The sequence below is a fragment of the Glandiceps talaboti genome, chromosome 19 (assembly GCF_964340395.1).
Source record: "Glandiceps talaboti chromosome 19, keGlaTala1.1, whole genome shotgun sequence".
Classification (NCBI taxonomy): Eukaryota; Metazoa; Hemichordata; class Enteropneusta; family Spengelidae; genus Glandiceps; species Glandiceps talaboti.
In genome coordinates, this window is record NC_135567.1 from 1378599 (window position 1) to 1397209 (window position 18611).

Here is an 18611-nt window from a genome sequence, read left to right on the forward strand (position 1 = left end):
AGTGGCCTCTGCTTTGCCACTAGATACTGACTTCATTAACGTGACCTTAGCCTAACATTGCTAGATTAGTGGCCTCTGCTTTGTCACTAGATACTGACTTCATTAACGAGACCTTAGCCTAACATTGCTAGATTAGTAGCCTCTGCTTTGTCACTAGATACTGACTTCATTAACGTGACCTTAGCCTAACATTGCTAGATTAGTGGCCTCTGCTTTGCCACTAGATACTGACTTCATTAACGAGACCTTAGCCTAACATTGCTAGATTAGTGGCCTCTGCTTTGCCACTAGATACTGACTTCATTAACGTGACCTTAGCCTAACATTGCTAGATTAGTAGCCTCTGCTTTTATCTGTACTGATATCATGTCAATACATTATCTGTACTGATATCATGTCAATACATTATCTGTACTGATATCATGTCCATACATTCTCTGTACTGATATTATGTCCATACATTCTCTGTACTGATATTATGTCCATACATTCTCTGTACTGATATTATGTCCATACATTATCTGTACTGATATCATGTCCATACATTATCTGTACTGATATCATGTCCATACATTATCTGTACTGATATCATGTCAATACATTATCTGTACTGATATCATGTCCATACATTATCTGTACTGATATCATGTCCATACATTATCTGTACTGATATCATGTCCATACATTATCTGTACTGATATCATGTCAATACATTATCTGTACTGATATCATGTCCATACATTCTCTGTACTGATATCATGTCAATACATTATCTGTACTGATATCATGTCCATACATTATCTGTACTGATATCATGTCCATACATTATCTGTACTGATATCATGTCCATACATTATCTGTACTGATATCATGTCCATACATTATCTGTACTGATATCATGTCAATACATTATCTGTACTGATATCATGTCCATACATTCTCTGTACTGATATCATGTCAATACATTATCTGTACTGATATCATGTCCATACATTATCTGTACTGATATCATGTCCATACATTATCTGTACTGATATCATGTCCATACATTATCTGTACTGATATCATGTCAATACATTATCCGTACTGATATCATGTCCATACATTGTCTGTACTGATATCATGTCCATACATTATCTGTACTGATATCATGTCCATACATTATCCGTACTGATATCATGTCCATACATTATCTGTACTGATATCATGTCCATACATTGTCTGTACTGATATTATGTCAATACATTATCTGTACTGATATTATGTCCATACATTCTCTGTACTGATATTATGTCCATACATTCTCTGTACTGATATCATGTCCATACATTATCTGTAATGATATCATGTCCATACATTATCTGTACTGATATCATGTCAATACATTCTCTGTACTGATATCATGTCCATACATTATCTGTACTGATATCATGTCCATACATCATCTGTACTGATATCATGTCCATACATTATCTGTACTGATATCATGTCCATACATCATCTGTACTGATATCATGTCCATACATTATCCGTACTGATATCATGTCCATACATTGTCCGTACTGATATCATGTCCATACATTATCTGTACTGATATCATGTCCATACATTATCCGTACTGATATCATGTCCATACATTATCCGTACTGATATCATGTCCATACATTGTCTGTACTGATATTATGTCAATACATTATCTGTACTGATATTATGTCCATACATTCTCTGTACTGATATTATGTCCATACATTCTCTGTACTGATATCATGTCCATACATTATCTGTAATGATATCATGTCCATACATTATCTGTACTGATATCATGTCAATACATTCTCTGTACTGATATCATGTCCATACATTATCTGTACTGATATCATGTCCATACATCATCTGTACTGATATCATGTCCATACATTATCTGTACTGATATCATGTCCATACATTATCTGTACTGATATCATGTCCATACATTATCTGTACTGATATCATGTCAATACATTATCTGTACTGATATCATGTCCATACATTATCTGTAATGATATCATGTCCATACATTATCTGTACTGATATTATGTCAATACATTCTCTGTACTGATATCATGTCAATACATTCTCTGTACTGATATCATGTCAATACATTATCTGTACTGATATCATGTCCATACATTATCTGTAATGATATCATGTCCATACATTATCTGTAATGATATCATGTCCATACATTATCTGTACTGATATCATGTCCATACATTGTCTGTACTGATATCATGTCCATACATTGTCTGTACTGATATCATGTCCATACATTATCTGTACTGATATCATGTCCATACATTGTCTGTACTGATATCATGTCAATACATTATCTGTAATGATATCATGTCCATACATTATCTGTAATGATATCATGTCCATACATTATCTGTAATGATATCATGTCCATACATTATCTGTACTGATATCATGTCCATACATTATCTGTACTGATATCATGTCCATACATTGTCTGTACTGATATCATGTCCATACATTATCTGTACTGATATCATGTCAATACATTATCTGTACTGATATCATGTCCATACATTATCTGTACTGATATTATGTCAATACATTCTCTGTACTGATATCATGTCAATACATTCTCTGTACTGATATCATGTCAATACATTCTCTGTACTGATATCATGTCAATACATTATCTGTACTGATATCATGTCCATACATTATCTGTAATGATATCATGTCCATACATTATCTGTAATGATATCATGTCCATACATTATCTGTACTGATATCATGTCCATACATTGTCTGTACTGATATCATGTCCATACATTATCTGTACTGATATCATGTCCATACATTATCTGTACTGATATCATGTCCATACATTGTCTGTACTGATATCATGTCAATACATTATCTGTAATGATATCATGTCCATACATTATCTGTAATGATATCATGTCCATACATTATCTGTAATGATATCATGTCCATACATTATCTGTACTGATATCATGTCCATACATTATCTGTACTGATATCATGTCCATACATTGTCTGTACTGATATCATGTCCATACATTATCTGTAATGATATCATGTCCATACATTATCTGTAATGATATCATGTCCATACATTATCTGTACTGATATTATGTCAATACATTCTCTGTACTGATATCATGTCCATACATTATCTGTACTGATATCATGTCCATACATTATCTATACTGATATCATGTCAATACATTATCTGTACTGATATCATGTCAATACATTATCTGTACTGATATCATGTCAATACATTATCTGTACTGATATCATGTCCATACATTATCTGTACTGATATCATGTCCATACATTATCTGTACTGATATCATGTCCATACATTATCTGTACTGATATCATGTCCATACATTGTCTGTACTGATATCATGTCCATACATTATCTGTACTGATATCATGTCCATACATTGTCTGTACTGATATCATGTCAATACATTATCTGTACTGATATCATGTCCATACATTATCTGTACTGATATCATGTCAATACATTATCTGTACTGATATCATGTCCATACATTGTCTGTACTGATATCATGTCCATACATTATCTGTACTGATATCATGTCCATACATTATCTGTACTGATATCATGTCTATACATTATCTGTACTGATATCATGTCAATACATTGTCTGTACTGATATCATGTCCATACATTGTCTGTACTGATATCATGTCAATACATTGTCTGTAATGATATCATGTCCATACATTATCTGTACTGATATCATGTCCATACATTGTCTGTACTGATATCATGTCCATACATTGTCTGTACTGATATCATGTCAATACAAGGAACAATTTCAACAGCGTGCCTTTATTGAAACCAGTGTCTTTAGACAACAGGAAGTCCAATGACATCACTGCCTACACATAAACTTCATAACAATGTATGGGTAGGTAGAGAGTACATCTGACTGTATCTTGACACGTGGTGTAGTGTTCAATACTTTCTTTCACATCAAAATATCTATTTTACGTCTTTTGTTCATATTTGTGAAAATGTGGAAAAAATAAGTGACTATTTCTGGATTGAATCCTAATTTTAGAGGAAACCTTGTTATTTGGATGTTATTTGTGGATTTATTTATCATACAGGCAACTCAATGAATTGTTGGTACCTGTAATATCCCTTTTACCTCATACTAGAGGGTAAAAATAGAACAAGAAGGTCGACTTATTCTCAGTACCTGTAATATCCCTTTTACCTCATACTAGAGGGTAAAAATAGAACAAGAAGGTAGACTTATTCTCACATGCACCCACAGTATTCTACTTCAGGTACCGAGAATTTATGACTAAATACAACTGTTTATCAAAATGCGTAGCTTGACTTGACACGACGTGTACAGTTTGACTTGTCACGACGTGTACAGTTTGATTAGACACAACGTGTACCGCTTGACTTGACACGATGTGTACAGTTTGACTTGACACGACGTGTACAGTTTGATTAGACACAACGTGTACCGCTTGACTTGACACGACGTGTACAGTTTGACATGTCACGACGTGTACAGTTTGATTAGACACAACGTGTACCGCTTGACTTGACACGACGTGTACAGTTTGACTTGACACGACGTGTAGTTTGATTAGACACAACGTGTACCGCTTGACTTGACACGATGTGTACAGTTTGACTTGACACGACGTGTACAGTTTGATTAGACACAACGTGTACCTCTTGACTTGACACGATGTGTACAGTTTGACTTGACACGACGTGTACAGTTTGATTAGACACAACGTGTACCGCTTGACTTGACACGATGTGTACAGTTTGACCTGACACGACGTGTACAGTTTGATTAGACACAACGTGTACCTCTTGACTTGACACGATGTGTACAGTTTGACTTGACACGACGTGTACAGTTTGACTTGACACGACGTGTACAGTTGACTTGACACGACATGTATAGTTTGACTTGACACGATGTGCAGTTTGACTTGACACGACGTGTATAGTTTGACTTGACACGACATGTATAGTTTGACTTGACACGACGTGTACAGTTTGACTTGTCATGACGTGTACAGTTTGACTTGACACGACATGTACAGTTTGATTAGACAGGTGTACCGCTTGACTTGACACGATGTGTACAGTTTGACTTGACACGACGTGTACAGTTTGACTTGACACGACGTGTACAGTTTGATTAGACACAACGTGTACCTCTTGACTTGACACGATGTATACAGTTTGACTTGACACGACGTGTACAGTTTGACTTGACACGACGTGTACAGTTGACTTGACACGACATGTACAGTTTGACTTGACACGACGTGTACAGTTTGACTTGACACGACGTGCAGTTTGACTTGACACGACATGTATAGTTTGACTTGACACGACGTGCACAGTTTGACTTGACACGACGTGTACAGTTTGACTTGACACGACATGTATAGTTTGACTTGACACGACATGTATAGTTTGACTTGACACGACGTGTATAGTTTGACTTGACACGACATGTATAGTTTGACTTGACACGACGTGTATAGTTTGACTTGACACGACATGTAGTTTGACTTGACACGACGTGTACAGTTTGACTTGACACGACGTGTACAGTTTGACTTGACACGACATGTATGACGTGTACAGTTTGACTTGACACGACATGTATAGTTTGACTTGACATGACGTGCAAAGTTTGACTTGACACAACGTGTATAGTTTGACTTGACACGAAACATGTATAGTTTGACTTGACACGACGTGTATAGTTTGACTTGACACAACGTGTACAGTTTGACTTGACACGACGTGTACAGTTTGACTTGACACGACGTGTATAGTTTGACTTGACACGACATGTATAGTTTGACTTGACACGACATGTATAGTTTGACTTGACACAACGTGTACCGCTTAACTTGACACGACGTGTACCGCTTAACTTGACACGACATGTACAGTTTGACTTGACACGACGTGTACAGTTTGACTTGACACGACGTGTATAGTTTGACTTGACACGACATGTATAGTTTGACTTGACACGACATGTATAGTTTGACTTGACACAACGTGTACCGCTTAACTTGACACGACGTGTACCGCTTAACTTGACACGACATGTACAGTTTGAGTTGACACGACGTGTACAGTTTCAGTTGACACGACGTGTACAGTTTGACTTGACACGATGTGTATAGTTTGACTTGACACATGTACAGTTTGACTTGACAACCTACATACATACATTTGCATAATGCACATACAACTTTGTATTAAATTCAAAATGTAAATTGAAACTGTGAAGGCAACCATTGCTGTGGATCTAAACACTCACAAAATTGAAAGCTGGTCACTGCATCAATGCATTATGGGATACACATACTGTTGATGTTTATCTTTGGAGTAAGTTGAATGCTGCAGAGTAAGCTATTGCATTGTGGGAGATGTACATGGACACTGTTAGTGGACATCTCACTATTAATTGCATAGAATTCAACAAAGTTAATCACCACATACTTGTTTAGAAAGTCTGCTCGTAGATATTTGATAAAATTTAATTTCACAAAATTTTTTATTATTGTTAACACTAGAAGACGCACTATTATGTAAATTAGACAAACTCTATCAAAGCTATAGTCTCAGTTACCCAGACTCTCACCACTGGGGCTCTTCTACACAAGACTTGGGAAGGTCTCATATTGGCAGAGACCCAGTGGGGAGAGTCTGGGTAACAAAGACAACCAAAGTTACAGTAGGTCAGACTGCAATGATATATTTTATTAATTCAATCAGCTTTTCAAATCATTGTTGTTACTCACTGTACACTGACTTGATGTCCATTTGTAAATAATTATAAATTATCTACAGATTTGAGCAACAAATTGTAAGTTTGTGAGCTGTTGATTTGGTCACTATGCAACCACATATGTCTGATAGTGTTTTGTTGCAAGGTAACCATACATCTCCTAGTGAGAATAGAAACAAGTAAAAAAAAATTATGAAAAATATGATTGACGTTTGATCTTCTGAGGCACAAAGGAACCATTTAGTAGACTATAGTGATTTCATATTGACATATTTGGTCATTTTAATAATTTATTCCCAAATTATTCCGATTTCTAGATATTATGTTGTATTCCAATTTAATCCAACTTCTAGATTTTCATACAACTACTAGTTTCCATCCAATAAATTCCATAAAAATACCAATTATAGAGAAGTGAAAATAAATACCTGCAGTTAACAAAAACAATTATATTTGGTCCAAAGTATGAATCATTAATTAGAATTAATTTGAAAATGTCAAAGTTCATATTGTATAAATGAGACAACTTGAAGGTGCCATAACTATCACATATAAATTACAGCCAACACTAGAGGGAGCTATACAAAATGGCCACTATAAGGTGTTCCACCTAGATGTAAATAAGTCAACAATACAGTATCCAACACTAGAGGGAGCTATACAAAATGGCCACTATAAGGTGTTCCGCCTAGATGTAAATAAGTAAACAGTACAGTATCCAACACACATTAATCAATTTTATACCTTTACAACATTTTTAATCCAGAATAATTTACAATGTTAGCTCAAAATGAACACACCAACAGTTAGTACTTTAATGTCTTATTCAGCAAACATTATACAAGATGTCCGCTGTGTAGAAAATAAATGCAATTCAAAAAGTGAACTGATAAGAATACAAAATGACTTGTGTAATGTGTTAATAATATTATACAAATAACGACTAATGTGATGCGTCAATAACGTACAACAATTAACGACTAATGTGATGCGTCAATAACGTACGACAATTAATGACCACTGTGATGCGTCAATAATGTAAGACAAATAACGACTAATGTGATGTATCAATTATGTACAACAATTAATGACTAATGTGATGCGTCAATAACGTAAGACAAATAACGACTAATGTGATGCGTCAATAACGTACAACAATTAACGACTAATGTGATGCGTCAATAACGTACGACAATTAATGACCACTGTGATGCGTCAATAATGTAAGACAAATAACGACTAATGTGATGTATCAATTATGTACAACAATTAATGACTAATGTGATGCGTCAATAACGTAAGACAAATAACGACTAATGTGATGCGTCAATAACGTACAACAATTAACGACCACAGTGATGCGTCAATAATGTAAGACAAATAACGACTAATGTGATGCGTCAATAACGTACAACAATTAATGACTAATGTGATGCGTCAATAACGTAAGACAATTAACAACTAATGTGATGCGTCAATAATGTAAGACAAATAACGACTAATGTGATGCGATAATAACGTACGACAATAGTGACTGTGATATATCAATAATATAACCCAAATAGCAATTAATGTGATCCATCAACAATGTAAAACAAATACGGCATACATAGCAAAAAATCATGGTAAAAACTCTTCATATATGCAGTGTTTTGCATTGGTTTGTGTTGCCATATCAACTGTGTTGCCATATCAACTGTATCAACTCTTTTCACCTAGATACTACTCTGCCTTCTGTGTCTGTCTTCGTTGACGTGAGGATCTTGTTTGGACACCATTAGACATATCTCCATCACCTCGGTTAGTTCTGTAATATATATATATATAGAAGACAATGTCAATGGTGATTCTAAATTCAGTCTACTGTAAATATTTTAGTTTCTGGTCTTTTGTATGCTTTATCAGATTTTTGATAACAAGTTGAAATAAACAGTAATAATAATAATAATGAGATTTATATAGCACCTAGTATCCATGGTAACTGGTGCTTTACAATAGATACTGTCACAATAAGTCAGCACCTAGTATCCATGGTAACTGGTGTTTTACAATAGATACTATCACAAACAAGTTACCACCGAGTATCCATAGTAACTGGTGCTTTACAATAGATACTGTCACAAGTAAGTCAGCACCTAGTATCCATGGTAACTGGTGTTTTATAATATCAATACTATAACAACTAAGTTAAGTTACCGCTTAGTATCCATGGTAACTGGTGTTTTACAATAGATACTATCACAAATAAGTTCTCTGTAAAGGGTATGTCTTTAGTCTTGACTTGAAAGTCTCAATACTTAGTGCAGAGTGGACAGTGTAGTTGGTTCCAGACAGTGCAGAGTAGACAGTGTAGTTGGTTCCAGACAGTGCAGAGTAGACAGTGTAGTTGGTTCTAGACAGTGCAGAGTAGACAGTGTAGTTGGTTCCAGACAGTGCAGAGTAGACAGTGTAGTTGGTTCCAGACAGTGCAGAGTAGACAGTGTAGTTGGTTCCAGACAGTGCAGAGTGGACAGTGTAGTTGGTTCCAGACAGTGCAGAGTAGACAGTGTAGTTGGTTCCAGACAGTGCAGAGTGGACAGTGTAGTTGGTTCCAGACAGTGCAGAGTAGACAGTGTAGTTGGTTCCAGACAGTGCAGAGTGGACAGTGTAGTTGGTTCCAGACAGTGCAGAGTAGACAGTGTAGTTGGTTCCAGACAGTGCAGAGTGGACATTGTAGTTGGTTCCAGACAGTGCAGAGTAGACAGTGTAGTTGGTTCCAGACAGTGCAGAGTGGACAGTGTAGTTGGTTCCAGACAGTGCAGAGTGGACAGTGTAGTTGGTTCCAGACAGTGCAGAGTAGACAGTGTAGTTGGTTCCAGACAGTGCAGAGTGGACAGTGTAGTTGGTTCCAGACAGTGCAGAGTAGACAGTGTAGTTGGTTCCAGACAGTGCAGAGTGGACAGTGTAGTTGGTTCCAGACAGTGCAGAGTGGACAGTGTAGTTGGTTCCAGACAGTGCAGAGTAGTCAGTGTAGTTGGTTCCAGACAGTGCAGAGTAGACAGTGTAGTTGGTTCCAGACAGTGCAGAGTGGACAGTGTAGTTGATTCCAGACAGTGTTAGGTAGTTATGTTATTCAGCATAAAATTCTGAGCAAGATGCAATAAAAATTATGTCTGTTGCAATTATGTCCGGGTTCGGCCTAAATTTCCGCTAGACTAACTGGGATATATATATATATATATACGAAGTAACCACTGTAGTGGTTGGAGGTATACGAAGTAACCACTGTAGTGGTTGGAGGTATACAAAGTAACCACTGTAGTGGTTGGAGGTATACGAAGTAACCACTGTAGTGGTTGGAGGTATACGAAGTAACCACTGTAGTGGTAGGAGGTATACAAAGTAACCACTGCAGTGATAGGAGGTATACGAAGTAACCACTGTAGTGGTAGGAGGTACTGTAAACCGCTAATTTTTTGCGTAAAATAAATTTACACGAGTTTCGCGAGGCACCTAAAATCGCGAAATATTGAGGTCGCGAAAATATTGTAAACAACATCAATCAACACAACGTACAGAAGCACTCCATAAGTGAATCACAGTGATGCAAACGAACACATAACAAACATTACATACGCATACACTTCAACACGAGCAGACACCCACTTCTTTTACGGAATAAACTAATAAGAATGAAATAATATGTGTACATTGTATTTTTATCTTCGGTTTATTCTCTCAAGTTCAAAAACAGAACAAATCACAAGTTACGAATTTACAAACACAAACAAGACGGGTGTACTGAAATACGACTAATCACGGACAAAAATACAGATTACACATTTCAAAATGAACTGTTTTGATACTAAGAAATTCCTTCATAAATTGTTCACTGCTTGTAAAGAAAAAATCGTGCTCACATACATTAAAATTATCAAAAATTACAAACGGACAACGTGCATGGCGGCAAACTGTAAATGTTTTGTGATACTATAAATACTGATAGCAAAATCAACAACTCGACAAAATGGCGGTTCACAAGATCACGGATGAAAAAATACTCATAGCAAGTCCATAATAAAGATTCAAAAAATCACTACGCGTACTTAAATATTATTGGCAATTTGTTTCTGTGATCGGATCAGTTCTGAATGTTTCTATATTTGAATATTGGAGATCGCGGCTTTGATGGACGACTTCTCAAAACCTTCAATGATGGCGGCATGGTCATTACGGAGTTTGTCATACGCTGTCAAAAACCAGTTGGCATGTAGCGGTTTCACATGTGACAGAGTTAGGTTGACTTTGATACTACTGATGTCTTCATTCCGATCCAAGGCTGATGAAATTTGTGACGCATACCATTTGTTGAACTCTTCTTTGATGTACTCTTTGAACTTGCCATTGAAACTGCGATCGAGAGGCTGTAATTCTGAGGTACAGTTCGCTGGAACAAATACGGTTGCGATGCCAGCATCATGAAGTTTCTGTAGAAAACTTGCACTTTGGTGAGCTCTGAAGACATCGAAAATTGCGAGTGCATGTTGCTCATTGGGGAGATCTTGACTTTGACGGATTCGTTGAACGTATGGAATTAACACTTTCTCTGCATAGTGACACATTGTGCTTTCATTACTCCAGTGGTTTGGGCTGTGGTGAACATCCCAGTCAGCAGGAAAATTAAAAGTCGGGTGACATTTGGCCGTTTTGCCCTGGTACAGTAGTTGTGCTGGGAGTAGATCGCCGCTTAGAGATACACCAAACAATGCTGTTATAGCCCTCTTGTCTTCCAAACCAATGATTGCCACTTGACTTTCACCTTGTCTTGCTAAAGTCCACGAACTTACAGGGAGAATGTTAATGCCGGACTGATCAAAGTTAATGACTAACTCAGGCGGTATCGCTTCTGTAGAGACGACGTCAGTGATTCGATCTAAGAACTCGGCTTTAACTTCAGCAAAATTAGTGGGCACTTTCCGAGCTGCCTTGGTTCCCTTACGCTTGACAAAACCCATTCGCCGAAGGAGTGACTCAGACCACGTACGGGTTACATTGATAGGGCCGCCAAATTCACTAAGTAGACCTCGGTTGTTTTGTAGTACGATGCCTCTTGCAGCGGCTACCACGATGTTTTTATTGATGATACCGCCCGAGTCTCTCACATTGTGTATGTACGCTTTCACGTTGTTGTCGAGCTCGCCCAGCAGGAGGGGTCTTCCACGTTTTGCATGGGGAAGAGACGTGACTGGCTCAGGTCGTCCCTTTCCAACTTCTTTTAAGTATGACTTTTTCATCGATCGAATGGTACTCTCGTTGATTTTCTTACCCAGCGAAGTGGTGTATTTTCTGACAGCTTTCGCATTGCCATTCTCTGCTGCAAACTTGCCAATTTCAGCCCGTAGTTCAGCACTGTAGTACTCATACTGGCCTCTCTTTCTCTTCAAACTACCGAAGTTGACTTCATTGAGCACTTTTGACACTTCTTCGTTGGCTTTTGCAGTCTCAGCAGGGTTGGGTGTTCTCGTAGGTTCAGGAAGACCAGGTACTATTGCAGTATTCGTATTAGGATTTCGAATAACGTAACGCCACATGTTGATACTTTAAATTTACAGTCGTGATCAGTAAACAGCTTTGTATGACGATCAGATCGCAAGTGAAGTTTAAGCCAAAACCCACGGTTTATATCCATTTTTTACGTTTGATACACCGAAAACAACTTTGATAATTTATATTTAACCGCAAAAGTGAAAGAAAAATGTTCACACTTTCCTTGTGTGAACTGTTTTACATTCAAAATAAACCTTTCAACAACCGCAAGGCGTGAATAAGGCAGAACCAAGCTGTGTGAAAACAATATGTGTGAAAGTACAACCCATTTACAACGCAGTCATACAAAGAAATGTGTCAAAAGACTTCGTTTATTTAACATCTTCAATAACGGATACGCATTATACAGTCTAATTGGGTATCATTTAGCAGTTTATAATCAAGTCTATGATTAATTTACATTATCAGCATGGAAGGAAGGTTGGTTGTCACGATGACACGACGTTGGCTAGAGACGTGTTTGATCACAATACGTGAAAATTAATCGTCGCGAAATTGCCACAAAGTATCAAATCGCTAAAAAATATACACGCGAAAATATTGCGGTTTACAGTATATGAAGTAACCACTGCAGTGGTAGGAGGTATACGAAGTAACCACTGCAGTGGTAGGAGGTATACGAAGTAACCACTGCAGTGGTAGGAGGTATACGAAGTAACCACTGCAGTGGTAGGAGGTATACGAAGTAACCACTGTAGTGGTAGGAGGTATACGAAGTAACCACTGCAGTGGTAGGAGGTATATGAAGTAACCACTGCAGTGGTAGGAGGTATACGAAGTAACCACTGCAGTGGTAGGAGGTATATGAAGTAACCACTGTAGTGGTAGGAGGTATACGAAGTAACCACTGCAGTGGTAGGAGGTATATGAAGTAACCACTGTAGTGGTTGGAGGTATACAAAGTAACCACTGTAGTGGTAGGAGGTATACAAAGTAACCACTGTAGTGGTAGGAGGTATACGAAGTAACCACTGCAGTGGTAGGAGGTATACTTATCAAATGAACTTCTCATATTATTGCATATGTTTCTCTATTTAATAGATACTTACTCAGGTAGTTTGCCGTTCTTTGATTCCTCCTCTATCTTACTGTCTTCATCATCTTCACCATCCTCTCTAACATCTCGGATGTCTGTGTCTCCAAGAAGTAGACGAAATGCCATCTTACTTATCATCTAGAAAGACAAGATATAATGTTAAATGTTGACATAACTCAACTTTACGTATGTATGTATGTATGTATGTATGTATGTATGTATGTATGTATGTATGTATGTATGTATGTATGTATGTGTGTGTGTGTATGTATGTATGCGTGTGTGTATGTGTGTGTATGTATGTATGTATGTATGTATGTATGTATGTATGTATGTGTGTGTGTATGTGTGTGTGTGTGTATGTGTGTGTATGTATGTATGTATGTATGTATGTATGTATGTATGTATGTATGTATGCATGTATGTATGTGTATGTATGCATGTATGTATGTATATGTGTGTATGTATGTATGTGTGTATGTATGTATATATGTGTGTATGTATGTGTGTATGTATGTATGTATGTATGTATGTATGTATGTATGTATGTATGTATGTATGTATGTGTGTGTGTATGTATGTATGTGTGTGTATGTGTGTGTGTGTGTGTGCGTGCGTATGTGCGTGCATACATATGCATGCATGCATGCATGTATGCATGTATGTATGTATGTACTGGTCTGTCTGTCTGTCTGTCTGTCTGTCTGTCTGTCTGTCTGTCTGTCTGTCTGTCTGTCTGTCTGTCTGTCTGTCTGTATGTATGTATGTATGTATGTATGTATGTATGTATGTATGTATGTATGTGTGTGTGTGTGTGTGTGTGTGTGTATGTATGTATGTATGTATGTATGTATGTATGTATGTATGTATGTATGTATACGTGTGAACTGCATACAGCAAAACTACTTACCCAGAACCAATAGATGTTAATAAACTGTAGGACCCAGATAAGGATATTCATGGAAGTAAGTAGTGGTATTTTACTGTTACCAAAACATCCCCCACCATATAGCACCCTTAGTGGATAGATGTACATCCTTAGATAAACCCTGTCATCAAAGTAAACACACATGTCAAGAGTTAAGGTCAAAGGTCAATGTAACACACACGGCAAGAGTCAAGGTCAAAGGTCAATGTAACACACACCCCGGTCAAAGGTCAATGTAACCCACACGTCAAGAGTCAAGGTCAAAGGTCAATGTAACACACACCTGGGGTGCGTTCCGTAGACAAAACACCCAATTAGCAATATGTGAACACTACGATGTGTCTGTGATAGGCAGGAATTGGCTTGATTTTGATAATTGACCCTGAAGTCAAGATCAAAGCCAGAGGTCACAGTTTCCAAAGATAACTTGCAAATTATTATATGGGGGTAGACACTTGAATGGAGTGTCTTTGTATTACAGTTTTTGAGTAATGTAGTAAATATTGATTTTTACTACAAATATGGCTGTCATTTAGTTAGATTTACATATAACGCAATATATAGACAGACAGACAGACAGACAAACAGACACAGACAGACAAGCACACACACTGACACGCACGCACGCATACATGCATGCATGCACACACATACATGCACGCACTTACGTGCACACATACACACACACACTCTCACACTCACACACACACTCACTCACACACACACACACACACACACACACACACACACAGACACACACACACACACACATACACACACACTACTCACCATAATGCTGCAAATATAGTAAACAGACCATTAGCAATGAGTTCACTGATATGGCAGGATTTTCCATTGCGTACTTTGATGTAATTAAATACTTTGGCAGCCTCCAGGAATACATCAGTTAAATCATGGCAGAATAACACCAACACACCCATTTTATGGCATCTAAACATAACAGTAATACACCAGTTATATATCAACAGTAGTACACCAGTTATACATCATAACAGTAGTACACCAGTTATACATCATAACAGTAGTACACCAGTTATACATCATAACAGTAGTACACTAGTTATATATCATAACAGTAGTACACCAGTTATACATCATAACAGTAGTACACCAGTTATACATCATAACAGTAATACACCAGTTATACATCATAACAGTAGTACACTAGTTATACATCATAACAGTAGTACACCAGTTATACATCATAACAGTAATACACCAGTTATACATCATAACAGTAGTACACTAGTTATACATCATAACAGTAGTACACCAGTTATACATCATAACAGTAGTACACTAGTTATACATCATAACAGTAATACACCAGTTATACATCATAACAGTAATACACTAGTTATACATCATAACAGTAGTACACTAGTTATACATCATAACAGTAATACACCAGTTATACATCATAACAGTAATACACTAGTTATACATCATAACAGTAATACACTAGTTATACATCATAACAGTAGTACACTAGTTATACATCATAACAGTAATACACCAGTTATACATCATAACAGTAGTACACCAGTTATATATCATAACAGTAATACACCAGTTGTACATCATAACAGTAGTACACTCGTTATATATCATAACAGTAATACACTAGTTATACATCATAACAGTAATACACTAGTTATACATCATAACAGTAGTACACCAGTTATACATCATAACAGTAATACACTAGTTATATATCATAACAGTAATACACCAGTTATACATCATAACAGTAGTACACCAGTTATATATCATAACAGTAATACACCAGTTATACATAACAGTAGTACACTAGTTATACATCATAACAGTAGTACACTAGTTATACATCATAACAGTAGTACACTAGTTATACATCATAACAGTAATACACCAGTTATACATCATAACAGTAGTACACTAGTTATACATCATAACAGTAATACACCAGTTATACATCATAACAGTAGTACACCAGTTATACATCATAACAGTAGTACACTAGTTATACATCATAACAGTAATACACCAGTTATACATCATAACAGTAATACACTAGTTATACATCATAACAGTAGTACACCAGTTATACATCATAACAGTAGTACACCAGTTATACATCATAACAGTAGTACACCAGTTATACATCATAACAGTAGTACACCAGTTATACATCATAACAGTAGTACACTAGTTATACATCATAACAGTAGTACACTAGTTATACATCATAACAGTAATACACTAGTTATACATCATAACAGTAATACACTAGTTATACATCATAACAGTAGTACACTAGTTATACATCATAACAGTAATACACTAATTATACATCATAACAGTAATACACCAGTTATACATCATAACAGTAGTACACTAGTTATACATCATAACAGTAGTACACTAGTTATATATCATAACAGTAGTACACCAGTTATACATCATAACAGTAATACACTAGTTATACATCATAACAGTAGTACACTAGTTATACATCATAACAGTAATACACCAGTTATACATCATAACAGTAGTACACTAGTTATACATCATAACAGTAGTACACTAGTTATACATCATAACAGTAGTACACTAGTTATACATCATAACAGTAGTACACTAGTTATACATCATAACAGTAGTACACCAGTTATATATCATAACAGTAGTACACTAGTTATACATCATAACAGTAGTACACTAGTTATACATCATAACAGTAGTACACCAGTTATACATCATAACAGTAATACACTAGTTATATATCATAACAGTAATACACTAGTTATATATCATAACAGTAGTACACCAGTTATACATCATAACAGTAATACACTAGTTATACATCATAACAGTAGTACACCAGTTATACATCATAACAGTAGTACACTAGTTATACATCATAACAGTAGTACACTAGTTATACATCATAACAGTAATACACTAGTTATACATCATAACAGTAGTACACCAGTTATACATCATAACAGTAATACACTAGTTATATATCATAACAGTAGTACACTAGTTATACATCATAACAGTAGTACACCAGTTATACATCATAACAGTAATACACTAGTTATATATCATAACAGTAATACACCAGTTATATATCATAACAGTAGTACACCAGTTATACATCATAACAGTAATACACTAGTTATACATCATAACAGTAGTACACCAGTTATACATCATAACAGTAGTACAACAGTTATACATCATAACAGTAATACACCAGTTATATATCATAACAGTAGTACACTAGTTATACATCATAACAGTAGTACACCAGTTATATATCATAACAGTAGTACACTAGTTATACATCATAACAGTAATACACTAGTTATACATCATAACAGTAGTACACTAGTTATACATCATAACAGTAGTACACTAGTTATACATCATAACAGTAGTACACCAGTTATATATCATAACAGTAGTACACTAGTTATACATCATAACAGTAGTACACCAGTTATACATCATAACAGTAGTACACCAGTTATACATCATAACAGTAATACACTAGTTATATATCATAACAGTAATACACTAGTTATATATCATAACAGTAGTACACTAGTTATACATCATAACAGTAGTACACCAGTTATATATCATAACAGTAGTACACCAGTTATACATCATAACAGTAGTACACTAGTTATACATCATAACAGTAATACACCAGTTATATATCATAACAGTAGTACACTAGTTATATATAACAGTAGTACACCAGTTATACATCATAACAGTAATACACCAGTTATACATCATAACAGTAGTACACTAGTTATATATCATAACAGTAGTACACCAGTTATACATCATAACAGTAATACACCAGTTATACATCATAACAGTAATACACCAGTTATACATCATAACAGTTATACACTAGTTATATATCATAACAGTAGTACACCAGTTATACATCATAACAGTAGTACACTAGTTATACATCATAACAGTAGTACACCAGTTATACATCATAACAGTAGTACACCAGTTATACATCATAACAGTAATACACCAGTTATATATCATAACAGTAGTACACTAGTTATACATCATAACAGTAATACACCAGTTATATATCATAACAGTAGTACACTAGTTATACATCATAACAGTAATACACCAGTTATATATCATAACA

General features: G+C 35.9%; 1 protein-coding gene across 1 annotated transcript in view; it reads right to left on the reverse strand.

Moving 5' to 3' along the window:
* Window positions 1-6101: 6101 nt before the first annotated feature.
* LOC144449945 (ceramide synthase 1-like) overlaps window positions 6102-18611 on the reverse strand; it is a 38004-nt gene continuing 25494 nt past the window's right edge. The window contains exons 4-7 of the mRNA XM_078140502.1: window positions 15206-15367; window positions 14399-14537; window positions 13502-13626; window positions 6102-8673 (exon numbers count right to left, since the gene is read on the reverse strand). Of these exons, the coding sequence (XP_077996628.1) occupies window positions 8589-8673; window positions 13502-13626; window positions 14399-14537; window positions 15206-15367 (511 nt within the window). The 3' untranslated portion in view covers window positions 6102-8588. The remainder of the gene's footprint in view (window positions 8674-13501; window positions 13627-14398; window positions 14538-15205; window positions 15368-18611) is intronic.